Source organism: Erigeron canadensis, chromosome 8 (assembly GCF_010389155.1).
Source record: "Erigeron canadensis isolate Cc75 chromosome 8, C_canadensis_v1, whole genome shotgun sequence".
Lineage (NCBI taxonomy): Eukaryota > Viridiplantae > Streptophyta > Magnoliopsida > Asterales > Asteraceae > Erigeron > Erigeron canadensis.
The window spans coordinates 43,206,603-43,221,467 of record NC_057768.1 but is presented as its reverse complement, the minus strand read 5'-3'; the positions used below and the strand labels follow the sequence as shown (position 1 = coordinate 43,221,467).

Here is a 14,865-nt window from a genome sequence, read left to right as displayed (position 1 = left end):
AATTTTTTTTAAAACATATAAATATCGTCGTTTGTCATAGCTCAAGTTCTTGTTTTATTACTTTCTCTCATTGTGTTAGTTTCATTAATAGTTTTGTTAAGGAATTGATGAAAAGCAAAAAAATCCTTAAGTTAATTTTAATTTTCAACGTCCTTGAAGTTTGAATGCATATATATATATATATTTTTAACAGCAAAGGTGAATTATATTTCATATATAAGTCAGACGCTAGAAATTTGAATGCATATTCATATAATTTTTTCTTTTAACCAAATAAAAAATTAAAAAAATATATATACTCCGTATGTATAAAAAGTGAATACGAGGCTCTCGCAATCAGACAGACATCTTTGACAGAAAGGCGAGAACCAACCAACATCAAAAACACACACACAAACACATACTATTTCTTCCAATTTTTACACAAATTCACCTGAAATTCCACCGCCGATCACTTTCCGCCGCCCCATTCCGTCATCCGCCACCTCCAATTCTCCCAATTTCCAACACTTTACGTCTCAATTCCACTTCAATTAAGCATCTCAATGACGGAATTCTTATTCTAGGGTTTCTGAAAATCCTCTCCCTTTTCTGAATTTTGAGCTGGATACAGGAGGGGAGATATATATATATATAGATAGATAGATATAGAAATATAAAAAGATGTCTCGGCAAGCTACAACGACGGCGTTTCATAAATCCAAAACCCTAGACAATAAATATGTAAGTAAATTATGTTAAAGTTTGTATCTTTACACCTTGTTTTTCTATTTTTGTCTTTTTTTGATGTGAAATTGGTGGCTTAATTTTGAATTTGGATGAAAAAATTTTGGTCAACTTAAGTTTGACTTTTGAAAAGTAGTTTATTGGATTAATGTTGGTATTGAGCTTGAATAAGTTTTGTGATAGTTGAAAAAAAAAATGTATTAGTTTCAGAGTGACGATCGAACTTTGGGTCGGGTTGAATATGTAGAGTTGGTTCATGAGCTAAGTAATGTAGCTTGGAGAAATAGCTTGTATGGTCAGAAGTTTTAACTTAGATTTGTGGTAATATGATGATCTATATTTAGGAGGATGGTATAATTATGCAGCATTGTGGTTTAATAGAATTTTAACCGGTTTGAGTTTGTGTGATTGTGGATTCTGACTGTGCATTAGTTGGCAATGGTCGGAGAACACGATTACGAAAAAGAAGATTATAAGGTCTTTAATAGCACACCCATTTTATGTCCTCACTTAGTAGGGGTATATGCCGTAGATTCTTGACTGAAGGATTTTTCGGAAGTTAATGAGAAGAATTTGATGGGTGAATTGACTGTATGAGAAAAATGACGCCACAATACAATGCTGATGTTTAATTTGTAATTAATTTATGGGAAGTACTAATTTATATGATATTGAAAGTCAAGGTGTATCCTATTTGTTGGAACTAGTGTACAGAAATAAAACCCCAAATTAGGTGATTTGGTTTGTCTCTTTCAAGGTAAAATGGGATACCAATGGAATCTCTACAGCCCATGGTCTGTAAGTTTGAATCTTTTCAGGAACATGGGTGTGTCACGTATGAAGTTGTTTGTCATTATAAAAAAGAAAATGACACAATGTGACAACGAGTGAGTGATCTCTTGTAATTAGAATATTCCCTTGTTTACTAGAACTACCATCTGTTAACGTAATTGCACAAAATGACCTTCCTTTGAAGTAGTAGGCTTGAGACAACAAGCATAATGATACACTTATTTGTTTTGAGTTACAACGATATCTTTACAGTTTTGCATTATGCAGTAGAAATGTTATGTATCGAGAGGAGTTCACTCTTGGTGCTATGTGGTGGTTTCTTTCTATATTTCTCCTTATCTATATTAATGGTTTACTTTTCTGGCATTGGATATCTGCATATTGAACTTGTGTGTGCTTTTCTTTTCTATTTTTTTCCTGCAATTGAAGATGCTTGGAGATGAGATAGGGAAAGGAGCATATGGCAGAGTTTACAAGGGTTTGGACTTGGAGAATGGAGATTTTGTTGCAATTAAACAAGTTTCTTTGGAGAATATAGCACAGGAGGATCTTAACATCATCATGGTATAATTTAATCGTTTCTATCTTTAGGAAGTTAATGTCCCCCTTTCCTCGCTGCATTTTGTTAACTTTTAGGTGGAAAATACTCGAAATTTATTTTTCATTTTATTTCATAATTTCCAATGTTGCTATCAGAGTAATATTTAGTAAAATAAATGAACAGTCTTGAAGTTTTGTTCATTGTATCTCCATGTTTCATTGTTTCTTAGGCCTATATGTTTACCTTTTGTTATGTTTTCCCTCTCATTGAAAGCTTTCGTAGAATATTTTGATCAGGATGGATGATGGTTTGAATTATACTATGTAGATCTTTTAGGTAGTTGCTAAGCATAGAAGCACTAGTTATGCTTGTAATTAGTTGCATTAAATACCACAAACAGAGCAAGACTCTTGTAATTAATTGCACTAATGGCTAAGCATAGTGCCACTAGTTACACTTGTAACTATTGCATTTATTCAGTACTCTTTTTATAGAATGTTCCAAAACAGAGCGACATGAAGCTGCTGGGTTTTTTTTTTTAATTTATTTAGTCTGTTACTCTGTTATTATATCTAGGACTTCTAATTGCTTCACACGTTCTTTGATGTGATACTTAATATCATTCCTACCGTATTGGTACTGGTAGATTATAAGTTTGCCCTTTTTACTTTATTAGCATGTTGATACACAAATTCTTCTATTTTGTATTAATACCTTTGTTGCTTTATATATGGACAAATTCTGAACTGACTCAACGCGGTAACTTTTCAGCAAGAGATTGACTTACTTAAGGTAATATTCTTGTTCTGGCTTCTTTCTGTTTATTTTGTATTTAATAGCTGAGAATTTACATCACTTTTTAATGTCTCCTATTCGCACTAATTCACGGCCATTTATATTTTCCTGTATAATAATGCTTCTGGATATTCACAATGTATGACTCATTGGTTATTTATGTAGAATCTGAACCACAAAAATATAGTTAAATATCTTGGATCCTTAAAGACAAAGACCCATCTTCATATAATTCTTGAGTAAGTGTCGTATCTCTTTTGTGCTTACTATGCTCATCATCGGTATCAGTTTTGAAAGAAAATTTTGATTGGTTTTGCTCTTTGTAACCTCAGGTATGTGGAGAATGGCTCACTTGCAAACATTATCAAGCCAAACAAATTTGGGCCATTTCCTGAATCATTGGTGGCTGTATATATAGCTCAGGTTTGTTATTGTCCCTCACTAGTCCACTTTCTTGACCTGGTCCAAATCTAGTATGTCTGACTTTATTCTGATAGGTTTTGGAAGGCTTGGTGTATTTACATGAACAAGGGGTTATTCATCGAGATATTAAAGGTGCAAATATCCTGACCACTAAAGAGGCAAGTATATTGCCAGTTAAATTACTTATCTTTTTTGGTTATCATTAATCCAAAGTTGATCTTAAATTGTTACTTATGTCAACTCCTGTTTTCAGGGTTTAGTAAAACTAGCAGATTTTGGAGTTGCCACAAAGCTAACAGAAGCCGATGTTAATACACATTCAGTTGTTGGCACGCCTTACTGGATGGCTCCTGAGGTAATACTTTCTTTTTAATTTTATCTTGATAAGAACTTCATATACCAATCCTGGTGTTTATATTCACGTCTCTGTACTATCATATTCTCAGGTAATTGAAATGTCAGGAGTTTGTGCTGCATCTGATATATGGAGTGTTGGTTGTACTGTGATCGAGCTACTTACATGTGTACCTCCTTACTATGATCTTCAACCCATGCCGGCTCTCTTTAGGATTGTTCAGGTGTTCACTCCTTTATGCTTATGATTTATATGTTAGGTTCTAAGACTGCTGCTTTACCTTTCACTGCACTTGTTACTGAATTTCTTCGACTTGTTCTTCAGGATGAGAATCCTCCAATACCAGATAGCTTGTCACCTGGCATCACAGATTTTCTACGGCAGTGCTTTAAAAAAGTAAGTTGTAATATAGACCGTTCAATTGTCTTTATCTCCAATCAAACTTGCTAGTAAACATTATACTAAAGCAAATATTTGTTTATAAAGTAATTGAGTATAGTATCACAAGTATGAAATGAAAAGATTTTGCTCTTTCACAAACTGTGTTATTCCATAGAAGTTAGTTTGTTATATATTATAGTTTTTTTAAAATCATATTTAATACTAATATATTGGGAATATGGTCCATGCTGTAGTGTCCATCTCACTTTAGGCCATAGCCCATAGCACAATGTTATTGTTTCACTTTCCTTATTAAAAATGATAATTACGGCCATATTTAATTGCTTCTATATTTTTCTTTTTGCAAAAAAAAAAAACAAAAAAAAAACTGGAGGCATATAGGTAGAAAAATCCCTGTTGCTTGTAGTAGGAACTGTATGCCCATAATTATTTTTTAAACATTAATAGTGGACAAAAAAGTGAGTGGGTCTACACAGCCTGATCCCACCTGTAAGTTTGTTCGTAAGTGTCTTTTAGTGTTAGCCCATTTGTACCCTTTTGGATATGTGAATATGTCAAAACAAACCTCAATGACTGACCAAAAACGGGACAAGTTGATCCAGACATGTCCACTTGGGCCAAATTCGCAACTATCAAATTTACATCTGATTTGTACTTGTAGTCCTACGAAGTTTCGAGAGAATGTGGCTGTTTGCATATTCAGTTGTATCCCAAGTAGTTATGTTTTCTTCCTATGACATACAACTTCATATTTCAGGATGCTAGGTTGAGACCCGATGCAAAGACACTGCTTTCTCATCCTTGGATACAAAATTCAAGGCGTGTGGTATTGCAGTCTTCACTCCGGCATAGTGGTACACTGAGGTATCCCCGTTAATCGTTTTACTAACTAATATATCCAATAGTATGCTTATTATCTGAAGAGCATCTCTTTTGCAGAAATATAGAAGATGATGGTTCAGTGAGTGTGAAAAGTTCAAATGCGGATGAACTAAACAGTGTTGAGAGCCTCTCTGCAGAGAAAGTCAAAGTATTTTCTTGTAATTGGAACTGATAAGTAGAGCATTCCTAGAGGCTGGTGTTACTGGCTATCTAATAATTCTGTATTCTTTTACTAAATGAATTTTCCTTGTTCAGGAAAACAAAACAGAGTTGTTATTAGCTGAGGCTACTCTTGCTGGCAAGTCGTATGAGGAACATGATTCAATTGTTGAGGAAATAGTAGACGTTTCTGAAGATGACGTGTCTGCAGATCAAGTTGCCACGTTAGCTATTCACGAAATATCACCAGTAGAATCCTCATCTGCTAACAAAGAAGTAGCTAATAAAGCAGAGGTCTATGTGCCAGTAGAATTGGATGCTACTGAGGTATTTATAGCAAATGCTGAAGCTGGATCTTCAGAGTCAAAGTCAAAAACCACAGTTGATAAAAAGTTAAAAGAAAATGGAAGTTCTGTTACTACAGATGGCAGCCCACATAATTCTGGGCGCAAAGGCAATGATCATAGTTCTCTAAAGGGTGCGAAGGCATCGAGAACCATTGGAGGAAATGAGCTAAGTAAGTTTAGTGATACACCTGGCGATGCTTCGTTGGATGATCTATTTCAGCCAATTGATAAGAGTGATGATCGGTCAGCTGAAGCTTCTACATCTGCTTCCTCGTTACATTTAAATCAAGGCAACACATTTACTACCGATAGCGGGAAGGCCGACCTGGCAACCCAATTAAGAGCTACAATTGCTCAAAAACAAATGGAGAATGAACCAGGACAGTCTAATGGTGGAGATATACTTCATCTAATGATGGGTGTCTTAAAGGAGGATGTGATTGGTATTGACGGTCTGGTATGCTTAAGACATGTTTAATCATTAACTTTTTTTTGCTAGTGACTTCACATTGGAACCATATACTTATGAATGGTTCAATTCGGTTATTTTTCATCTTTGATGGGTCAAACGGGTAAACTAAATAATTAGATCATATAGAAATCGTTTAAAAGTTTCTCAAGTATCTCTAACATGTAAATCCTTATAATTTTGCTCTTTATTGAAACTATTATGGAAATATTATTTTTTTTGTATAATATTCGAGACACCAACCATATTTCAAATGACTGGACAGAAAGTGTTCCAGGTCGATGGATCCCAGCCAGAACTGTAGAAACACCCAATTTGATCCCCACCGTGCTTTTACTTGTTACCCAACCTGCCTTGCCTGCCATCTTGCCACCTCTAATGTTTACAAATAGGTCTTGAGTTCTTCAATTTCTTTTATTTATCAGGGCTTTGATGATAAGCTACCCACAGACAATCTCTTCCACCTTCAGGTATTCATTTTTATTATATGTTGAAGTAGGTTAATAAGAATGCCATTAATACATGTTACAATCTCTCCTTTCATCGGGATATTCTATGTGGGCATTGAGAAATTATTATTTTTATTGGTCTTGTCTTATATATTCTTGCTACTAATTAATTTATTGTTTCTTATTATCCCATAAGATAATAGGTATATTGTTTACATATATTTTATTGGTTTTGTTTTCCATGTCGAAAATATTTGCTACGAATTAACGTATTGTTTCCTATCATCTTGTAAGCTAATGGTTATATCTTGTACATATATTTAACTTAAAGATCAATATATAGGCTGTTGAATTTGGCAAACTAGTGTCACAATTGAGACCAGATGAATCAGAAGATGTGATAGTGTCCTCCTGCCACAAGTTAACAGTTTTTTTTCAACACCGCCCTGAGCAGAAACTTGTATTTATGACCCAACATGGCTTGCTTCCTCTTCTGGAACTGCTCGAAATTCCTAGGACAAGAGTATGGCTATTCAAAGTGGTTTGCTATATATTTTTCCACTTCAACTATTATACGAGATGTTAATTGTTGTAATAAATTACTACTATATTTTAGGTGCAGGTTATTTGCTCTGTTCTCCAGGTTTTAAATCAAATTATCAAGGATAACACTGACTTTCAGGAAAATGCTTGTCTCGTTGGCCTTGTAAGTATCTTGTACCCTTTTACGATTGTAGATTACAAGTTCATTATTATATGTGTAGTGTAATAATAGACTCAGGGGTGCTTAGTTTGACTAATGTGCTTTTACTGGGTCAAGACGGGTTATGTTTTTATCTAAAGTTGGTGAAATAGGAAGTAGGCCAAGGTTGAAATTTCCCGAAAGTTTATACTTGAACACATAAAATCTTCTAAATCAATTCAGTTTAAAAGTTGCTGATTTTTTAACTAATAATAATATTTATTTGACCAACATTCATTTTTTATAAAGACTTCACTTTTTTTTGGATAATTAGTGTTTGGGTAGAGTGGTAAATCAAACATGCTTAAGAATCACCTGTTCTGGCCTAAACATTTTAGACCTGTTGGCAACCTAACAGTTTCTGATATACATTATGCATGTGTGTGGTTTTTCTCAAATTCAGTTTTTAACTGTTCTGATTATCGAGAAACTTCCCAGGTTCCTGTTGTTATGGGATTTGCAGTGCCTGATAGAACAAGAGAGGTTCGTATGGAAGCAGCCTACTTTTTGCAGCAACTTTGCCAGTCAAGGTATCCAATTATTCAATAAGCTTACATCAATTGTTGTGCTTAACTATGCAAAGATTCTGGATTGAGGTGGAGGTTTTTTGTTACAGTTCACTGACGCTGCAAATGTTTATAGCTTGCCGAGGGATTCCTGTTCTCGTGGGATTTCTTGAGGCTGATTATGCAAAATACAGGTTTTTACCTGATACAGTTATACACAATAAGTTTCATACCTTAGCAATTGTTATCATAGTTTAACTGTGGCGTATCTTCTTTAATTTGAAGAGAACTTGCATGTGTATGTGGTTGTTGGTTGAGTGTATATTGAGTAGAGGTGGCAAATTAGCGGGCTGAGTGACAGTTCAAAATGGGTGGTTCTTTGGGTTTCTAAAAAATAAATGAATAGTGTGTTGATTATGATTTAAAAACTATTTATTTCAGTGATAATCAAGTTATAATTGAATAAAATCTTTTAAGAGGTTTATATGCATCAAATTACCATCTCTTATGTTTATTATATGTTTGATGTCTTCTTACAATTTGTATACAAGCACATAAGCACGATCATCTGGTATTTTTCAATGGCTACTTATAGGAAAGCTGTCGTAACTTTTATGCCAAATATATTAATGATGTTTCTTGAATACCAGGGAAATGGTCCATCTAGCTATTGATGGCATGTGGCAGGTATTCAAGCTTCAGAGATCAACTCTTAGGAATGATTTTTGTCGAATAGCGGCAAAAAACGGAATATTACTCAGGCTCATCAATACTCTTTATAGCTTAAATGAGGCAACAAGACTAGCTTCCATATCTGGTGGAGGTGGATTTTCAATGGATGGTTTAGCCATGCGTTCCCGTTCTGGCCCACTGGATCCAAGTAACAATGCCTTTATTCAGAGTGAGAATTCAGCTAATGGTTTGGATTATCCTGTCAAACATGCTGTAACAGATCATACTTTTACACCTGGACCCCAAGAATCGTCTAGAATTTCAACTTCTCAGTCACCCGATTCAAGATTTTTTACATTAGAATCGGATAAACATCACTTGAGTAACCCTAGTGCTGAAGCTCCAGTTACTGCAAGATCACCAGATTCAACATCAATGGATAGAGTCAAGGATAATTCTTCAGAGAGAGATAAGACTGATGCTTCACAAGAAGCAGAACCTAGACAACGACTTTCTAATTTTGGAAGGTTGTCTACTGATAAGCCCAGAAAATCTATGGATGCGGTATCAAATGGGTATCATGCAGCGGTTCAGCAAGAAAATGTTCGGCCTCTGTTAAGTTTGTTGGATAAAGAACCGCCTTCACGACATTTTTCAGGACAGCTCGAGTATGTACGTCATCTTACAGGCTTGGAGAAACATGAAAGTATACTGCCTCTTCTGCATTCATCGAATGAGAAAAAGACCAATGGCCTCGATTTCTTGATGGCTGAATTTGCTGGTAAACAGTAAATTCTTTTTCCAGAAATATTCTGTGCTCTGCTGTTTATGATTCTGTTTCTATAGCAAATTGGATGAGTTGGCTTACGGGGTTGGGTCATAATGATTAGCTTTTTGGAATGTGACAAAAAGGAGTAATTTATTATTCTTTTTTTTATGAACTTTACACATTATGATTACAAAAACTATACTATTACGATAATATTATGAATTTACAGTAAATGATTTTAGAGATTTTATGCACTATAAATACATTTTGGCTTTCTACACCTTCGACAAGCTTGACCTGGTATTCTATTTCATACTTTAAATGCAAGTGCATAGCCCAAATTGACCTCTGTACCTATAAGTGGGTCAAAATTGCCAGCTCTGTTTTTCCGTGTAATAGCACATATTACCTCAATTCACCACTGTATATCATTTTTGTTAATATTCTTATTTTTAGTTTATTTTATGACTGTACAGAGGCTTCTAGTCGTGGAAGAGAAAATGCCAACACTGAGGCATTGCCAAGGACATCACATAAAGTACCTACTAAAAAAACTGGGGTGGTGGGATCCAATGAGGGAGGGGCTTCTACGTCAGGACTTGCATCTCAGACAGCATCAGGTGTACTCTCGGGTTCTGGAGTTCTTAATGCTAGACCGGGGAGTGCAACATCATCAGGACTCCTGTCCCACATGGTATCGCCTTGGAATGCTGATATAGCTCGGGAATATCTGGAAAAAGTGGCAGATCTTCTACTTGAGTTTGCAGGTGCAGACTCTACAGTGAAGTCCTACATGTGTAGCCAAAGTTTGTTTAGCCGTCTCTTTCAGATGTTCAATAAAATAGAACCTCCTATCTTGTTGAAGGTACATTTTTTTATATTTCTTTAATAGTCAATTTTGTTCTGACTTCCATTTGTGAATATTGGTTCTTATTTTCTTACTCGTGCCTTCGATTGCAGCTGTTAAAATGCATCAATCATTTGTCAACCGATCCACACTGTCTAGAGCATCTACAAAGAGCTGATGCCATCAAGCATCTTATTCCTAACCTTGACCTCAAAGATGGTCCGCTTGTGTCTCAAATTCATCATGAGGTGAGTAAAACAATTAAATGGGTATTAGAGTATTTGGCTTATCCTGGAGGCCCAAACTTAACATATATTGTAAACCATGCACATGCAATAAGGGAGTGTTTTGATGTATGTTTTGAAAGCGATTATGCGGTATACAATAATTAGAATCAGTAATCGGCTGTAGTTAAACAGGTTGCAGGGTATGGTGTTTGGATTGCTTCTGTCATTTAAGTTGTAATAACTTGGGATTCAGATGTTTGAGTGTTTTAGAAATCTTGATTTTGATAAAATGATTATTTAGAAGCAGAATCAGTTTGAGACATTTAAAAGCTGACTTTCTTATCATTAATATTTTGTGTGGTTAAGATGTAATAACTAAATAATCAATTCAACACTGCCCTTGAAATGGAACAATATATCAAGCTGAGCTTTTCTTCTATATATTTATGAGGATATCCAAGGCTCTTGTTTTCTTAATAAACATATTGCATAGGGTAGTGTTATATATGATTCTTGAAATGCTTTGAATAATATGTTTAACAATATTTTGCCCATTGAAGGTCCTCAATGCACTATTCAACTTATGCAAGATAAATAAGAGGAGACAAGAACAAGCAGCGGAAAATGGAATCATTCCACACTTGATGCGTTTTATTATGTCAGATTCTCCACTACGACAATATGCATTGCCTTTGTTATGCGATATGGCACATGCGTCACGTAATTCAAGGGAGCAATTAAGAGCACATGGTGGAATGGACGTGTACTTGAGTCTACTTGAAGACCAACTTTGGTCGGTAACGGCATTAGATTCGATTGCTGTTTGTTTGGCACATGACAACGATAACAAGAAAGTGGAGCAAGCATTGCTAAAAAAGGATGCAGTTCAGAAGTTGGTCAAATTCTTTCAGTGCTGTCCTGAACAGTTTTTCCTGCATATATTAGAGCCTTTCTTGAAGATTATAACGTATGTTTTCCTTACCTTTCTGTTAATTGCTTATGTGTTTTACATGGAGATTTGCAGAACCTTATTTGTAGGCTTTTCTTTCATCTTTATATATATGTAGTTTATGGAGCCATGATTTGTTGCAGGAAATCATCTCGAATTAATACTACATTGGCTGTTAATGGGTTGACACCATTGCTCATATCAAGGCTTGATCATCAGGATGCTATAGCTCGTCTCAACCTGCTCAAACTTATAAAGGTTGGAAACATGTTGCTTTTATGTTATACACTAGTGGTGGAAATTTGGCCCATCAGCTTGTGAATGTGTCAAATGGGTTGAAAAGTCCACCTGAAGTATCTTTCAATTACTTAAATTATTATAGTTATAACATGAGTTTTGATCATCATATTGAACTATATTCCTTGAAAGTTTGAAAACTGTGTTAATTCTGGTTAACTTGTGACAGGCTGTATACGAGCATCACCCCCGTCCGAAACAACTAATCGTGGAGAATGACTTGCCCCAAAAACTCCAAAATTTAATTGAAGAGCGCAGAGACGGTCAGAGCTCTGGCGGTCAAGTTCTGGTGAAGCAGATGGCGACATCGTTGCTTAAAGCACTTCATATCAACACCGTATTATGATGCAGCTGGTCGTTCATCCTTTTTCTTCCATTGCACATGTAAATATAATTTTTGGTGTGTGATGTAATTATTTTGCCATTCATTTTATGAAATCACATTATTGCCTGAGTTTGTTTTGTTTCGGTTGTGGCTTTTTTGTGTTCCATTGAAATCACCAACCACCATCTGTGTAACAAAGTGTATAGATTAATTCTTATGAGTTGACCCGAGTGCTAAAGAACATGATTAAGTTGTGCCTCTACTTGTTGTTATGAGCAATCTTCTTCATATGTGCTCTTGTTTCTTCTGGTCTTTGGTTTTAAACATCTATATTCATATTTATAATTATATTTGCACCAACTTAATGATATGCATCAACATGATTACTGAAACAAACAAAAAAAATCAAAAGATTTACGATAACCTAAACTTGATTACATATTACTCGTAATTAATAAAAGATACATAAGCCATTGGCACAAATTGTTAGGCGTGTAAAAAAAACCGGGTGGAAACCCAAAAACGAGACCAAACAGTAAATTGGTCAAACAACCGGGTTTGACTCAACCCGTGGGTTGTAACCTGTTTGGGTTTTGGGGATTTTGGATCGGGTTGAAATCGGGTTGTGTTTGGTTTTTGGTAAAAAAACCCGGTCAACGTATGACTGAAAACCAGATTCAAACCAAGTCGGGTTTTAGGTTTGGGTCGGATTGGGTGAATATGATCTAATTAAAAACTTAACTTGGTCTAATCCTTTCAAGTTTCAACATAACCAACTACTGGATTTTCGAGACTACATACAAACTCATAACTATTGTGTAAATATAGAGTTATAATCATAACAAGAATAATGAGGATAAAAGTAAACCAATTAACAAGAAATCATAACAAGGTAGGATGGGTAAACTGAACGATAGTACTTATATTATACCCGTAGCATATGACAATCCCAAATCCAAAATTACAAACTAAAAGCTATAGAATAACATCTCATCATGAATCTAAATTGCAATGTAGTAAAAATTTCTGGGCGAATCAACTACATAGATCTTTAATTTCTCCCAAAAAAGTATCTACATATGAATCAATATATCAAACAGTTTTTACCGCAGTTAACAAAAAAAGATTAAGAAACAATTACTCCTAATTAGTCGCCATTCAATTCATTCTATTAACGCTGCACCCAATTAAGATGATGATAATGATCAAGAGATCTTTTAATAGCATGCAGTTCAAAAAAAAAAAAAAAGATTCAAGAATCATCAAACACTTAATCGCCATTCTTTGGCTGCCAACATCAACTCACTTCTCATCATGATCTTTTCGTAATCATCATGATCCTGCTCCTCATCTGCTGCCGCGGCTTCTTGTAGAACTACTGTCAAATCACTACTACTCCTTCCATGTTGATCATCAGATAAAGCCGATACAATAATCTGCTTTTCTGCTTCTTTCCTCCTGTGTCGTCTCATGTGACCACCCAAAGCCTGCCCGCTATCAAACTCTTTATCGCACTGCTTACATCGATGCAACACGAAAAACGACTTGCTGGTATCAAGCCGCAACTCACATTCATCGAATTTATCATCAAAAGGTTTAATCTTTTTGTGGATTCCTTGATGCCCACCAAGTGCTTGAAAACTTTTGAATCTTTTTCGGCATGTCTTGCATTCGTAACCCCCAAGATTTTCTTTTTCTTGATAATCATCATCATCATCATGGCTGCTGCTGCTAATCGCCATAGTAGTAGTAGTAGTACTGTCGTCGTCACTGCTTCTTTGTCTTTTGATGGGTTTCTTGATTTCGATCGTCATCGATATATATATGCAACAACTAGTTAGGGTTTTTCTTTTCTTGATTGTGTGTGTGTTGTGATGTATGTATATGTGGGGTGTATTATATATATATAGTTGCTCTGTGAATGTGTGTGTGTGTCTTAATTGAAGTGTATGTAATAAAGAAATAGAAATTCTATATATTATATATATTGGGGGTATGCTATAAGTCGGTTATGATGATACTAAAAGGAAACAAGATTGTGTTTATATATTACTTGCATCGCAAGGAATTCAGGCAAACACACGCCCCTTCGTCTCTGTTCTAAATAAGGAATGTTTTACTTTGCATAGAAGTTACGCCAAAAAATTTATTTACCGTGTTAATTTAATTTATTATTGTGATAGTTAATGGTAATTTTCTACTGTAGTAAGTTAAGATGAATTTATTTTTACTGTAAAATAATAGTTTGTTTCCACCTTCCAAGAAAAAGATTCAACATATTCTTATTGGTCCTCTTAGATTCATTTGATATTACTCTTGAACATACTGGATAAGTTAAAAAGTTACTGTTCGTCTTCTGCGGATTTTAAGCCCTAATACCTCAACGGTGTATGGGAGAATTTAATATATAGGCAGACCTTACCTCTACCTAAGTAGAGAGGCTGCTTTCAGTTTCTACCTAAATGGTAGAAAATGTTCTTCAACATTTGCATGAGATAAGGATCGAACTCATGACCTCTGTCTCCAGAAGCAAGGGTGTTTACCACTGATCCAACCATATAAATTATAATGACTATATCATTACCATTACTCTCTTTTTTCCTTTAAAAAGAAAATAGAAAAAAATAGTTAAATTTTGTCTTTTTATGATCCTAAAATAAATAATTTATGGGCTCATGAATAAGATGTTTTGAATGAAATGGATGGGCTTTCACCTATTCTTTTTCTTTTCAATTCTTTTATATATATTTACATAAAAATATACATTTATGGGCTCATAAATTTTGAGCCTTGATCAGAAATTATAACTAAATATTTTTTTAGGCCCTTGCTAGAATTGTAAAATTTTTTTTTTTTTTTTCTCTGTTGTTTTTATTTTCCTATTTAAATTTTTTTTAAAAGATATTTATGATATTTCCTTTAGATCAACTTGTATCTTTATATTTAATATGCCAAGCTTTCTACTGTAATTATAGTATTGTTATTAGGTATGTATCTAGGTAATTTTTTACATTATTCTTCCATTCTACCGATTTCAATTTTTTTTTTTTATTTTATTACAAACTTTTTTGTCGTGGTTGTCATAACTCATTTTGATTTACATATATGAACTTAATTAATATGAACTAGTGTAACGGGAGCATATCAATAACAAATCAAACACGATAGCTGAAGCCCAAAACACGGGCTTT

The 14,865-nt window shown here is 34.6% G+C and overlaps 2 protein-coding genes across 2 annotated transcripts; one reads left to right on the top strand and one right to left on the bottom strand.

Moving 5' to 3' along the window:
- Positions 1-341: 341 nt before the first annotated feature.
- On the top strand, positions 342-11,803 carry LOC122610020 (MAP3K epsilon protein kinase 1-like). The gene is made up of 23 exons (XM_043782992.1): positions 342-723; positions 1,948-2,082; positions 2,831-2,851; positions 3,020-3,093; positions 3,187-3,277; positions 3,352-3,435; positions 3,531-3,632; positions 3,724-3,855; positions 3,957-4,028; positions 4,792-4,898; positions 4,974-5,064; positions 5,172-5,879; positions 6,317-6,361; positions 6,684-6,863; positions 6,957-7,046; positions 7,521-7,612; positions 7,699-7,782; positions 8,239-9,041; positions 9,506-9,894; positions 9,990-10,124; positions 10,664-11,070; positions 11,196-11,310; positions 11,519-11,803. The coding sequence occupies exons 1-23, from the start codon at positions 664-666 to the stop codon at positions 11,693-11,695; spliced, it is 4,194 nt and encodes a 1,397-aa protein (XP_043638927.1). The 5' UTR covers positions 342-663; the 3' UTR covers positions 11,696-11,803.
- Positions 11,804-12,936: 1,133 nt separating this feature from the next.
- LOC122610920 (zinc finger protein ZAT11-like) lies at positions 12,937-13,545 on the bottom strand. Its single transcript, XM_043783874.1, has one exon. The coding sequence runs from the start codon at positions 13,486-13,488 to the stop codon at positions 12,937-12,939; it is 552 nt and encodes a 183-aa protein (XP_043639809.1). The 5' UTR covers positions 13,489-13,545.
- Between the last annotated feature and the right edge of the window lie 1,320 nt (positions 13,546-14,865).

Coding starts and splice junctions, on each gene's coding strand:
- LOC122610920 (XM_043783874.1), bottom strand. CDS start 13,488: ATGACGATCGAAATCAAGAAACCCATCAAAAGACAAAGAAGCAGTGAC.
- LOC122610020 (XM_043782992.1), top strand. CDS start 664: ATGTCTCGGCAAGCTACAACGACGGCGTTTCATAAATCCAAAACCCTA. Junction 6,362..6,683: donor ACAATCTCTTCCACCTTCAG/GTATTCATTTTT, acceptor ATCAATATATAG/GCTGTTGAATTTGGCAAACT. Junction 7,047..7,520: donor ATGCTTGTCTCGTTGGCCTT/GTAAGTATCTTG, acceptor GAAACTTCCCAG/GTTCCTGTTGTTATGGGATT.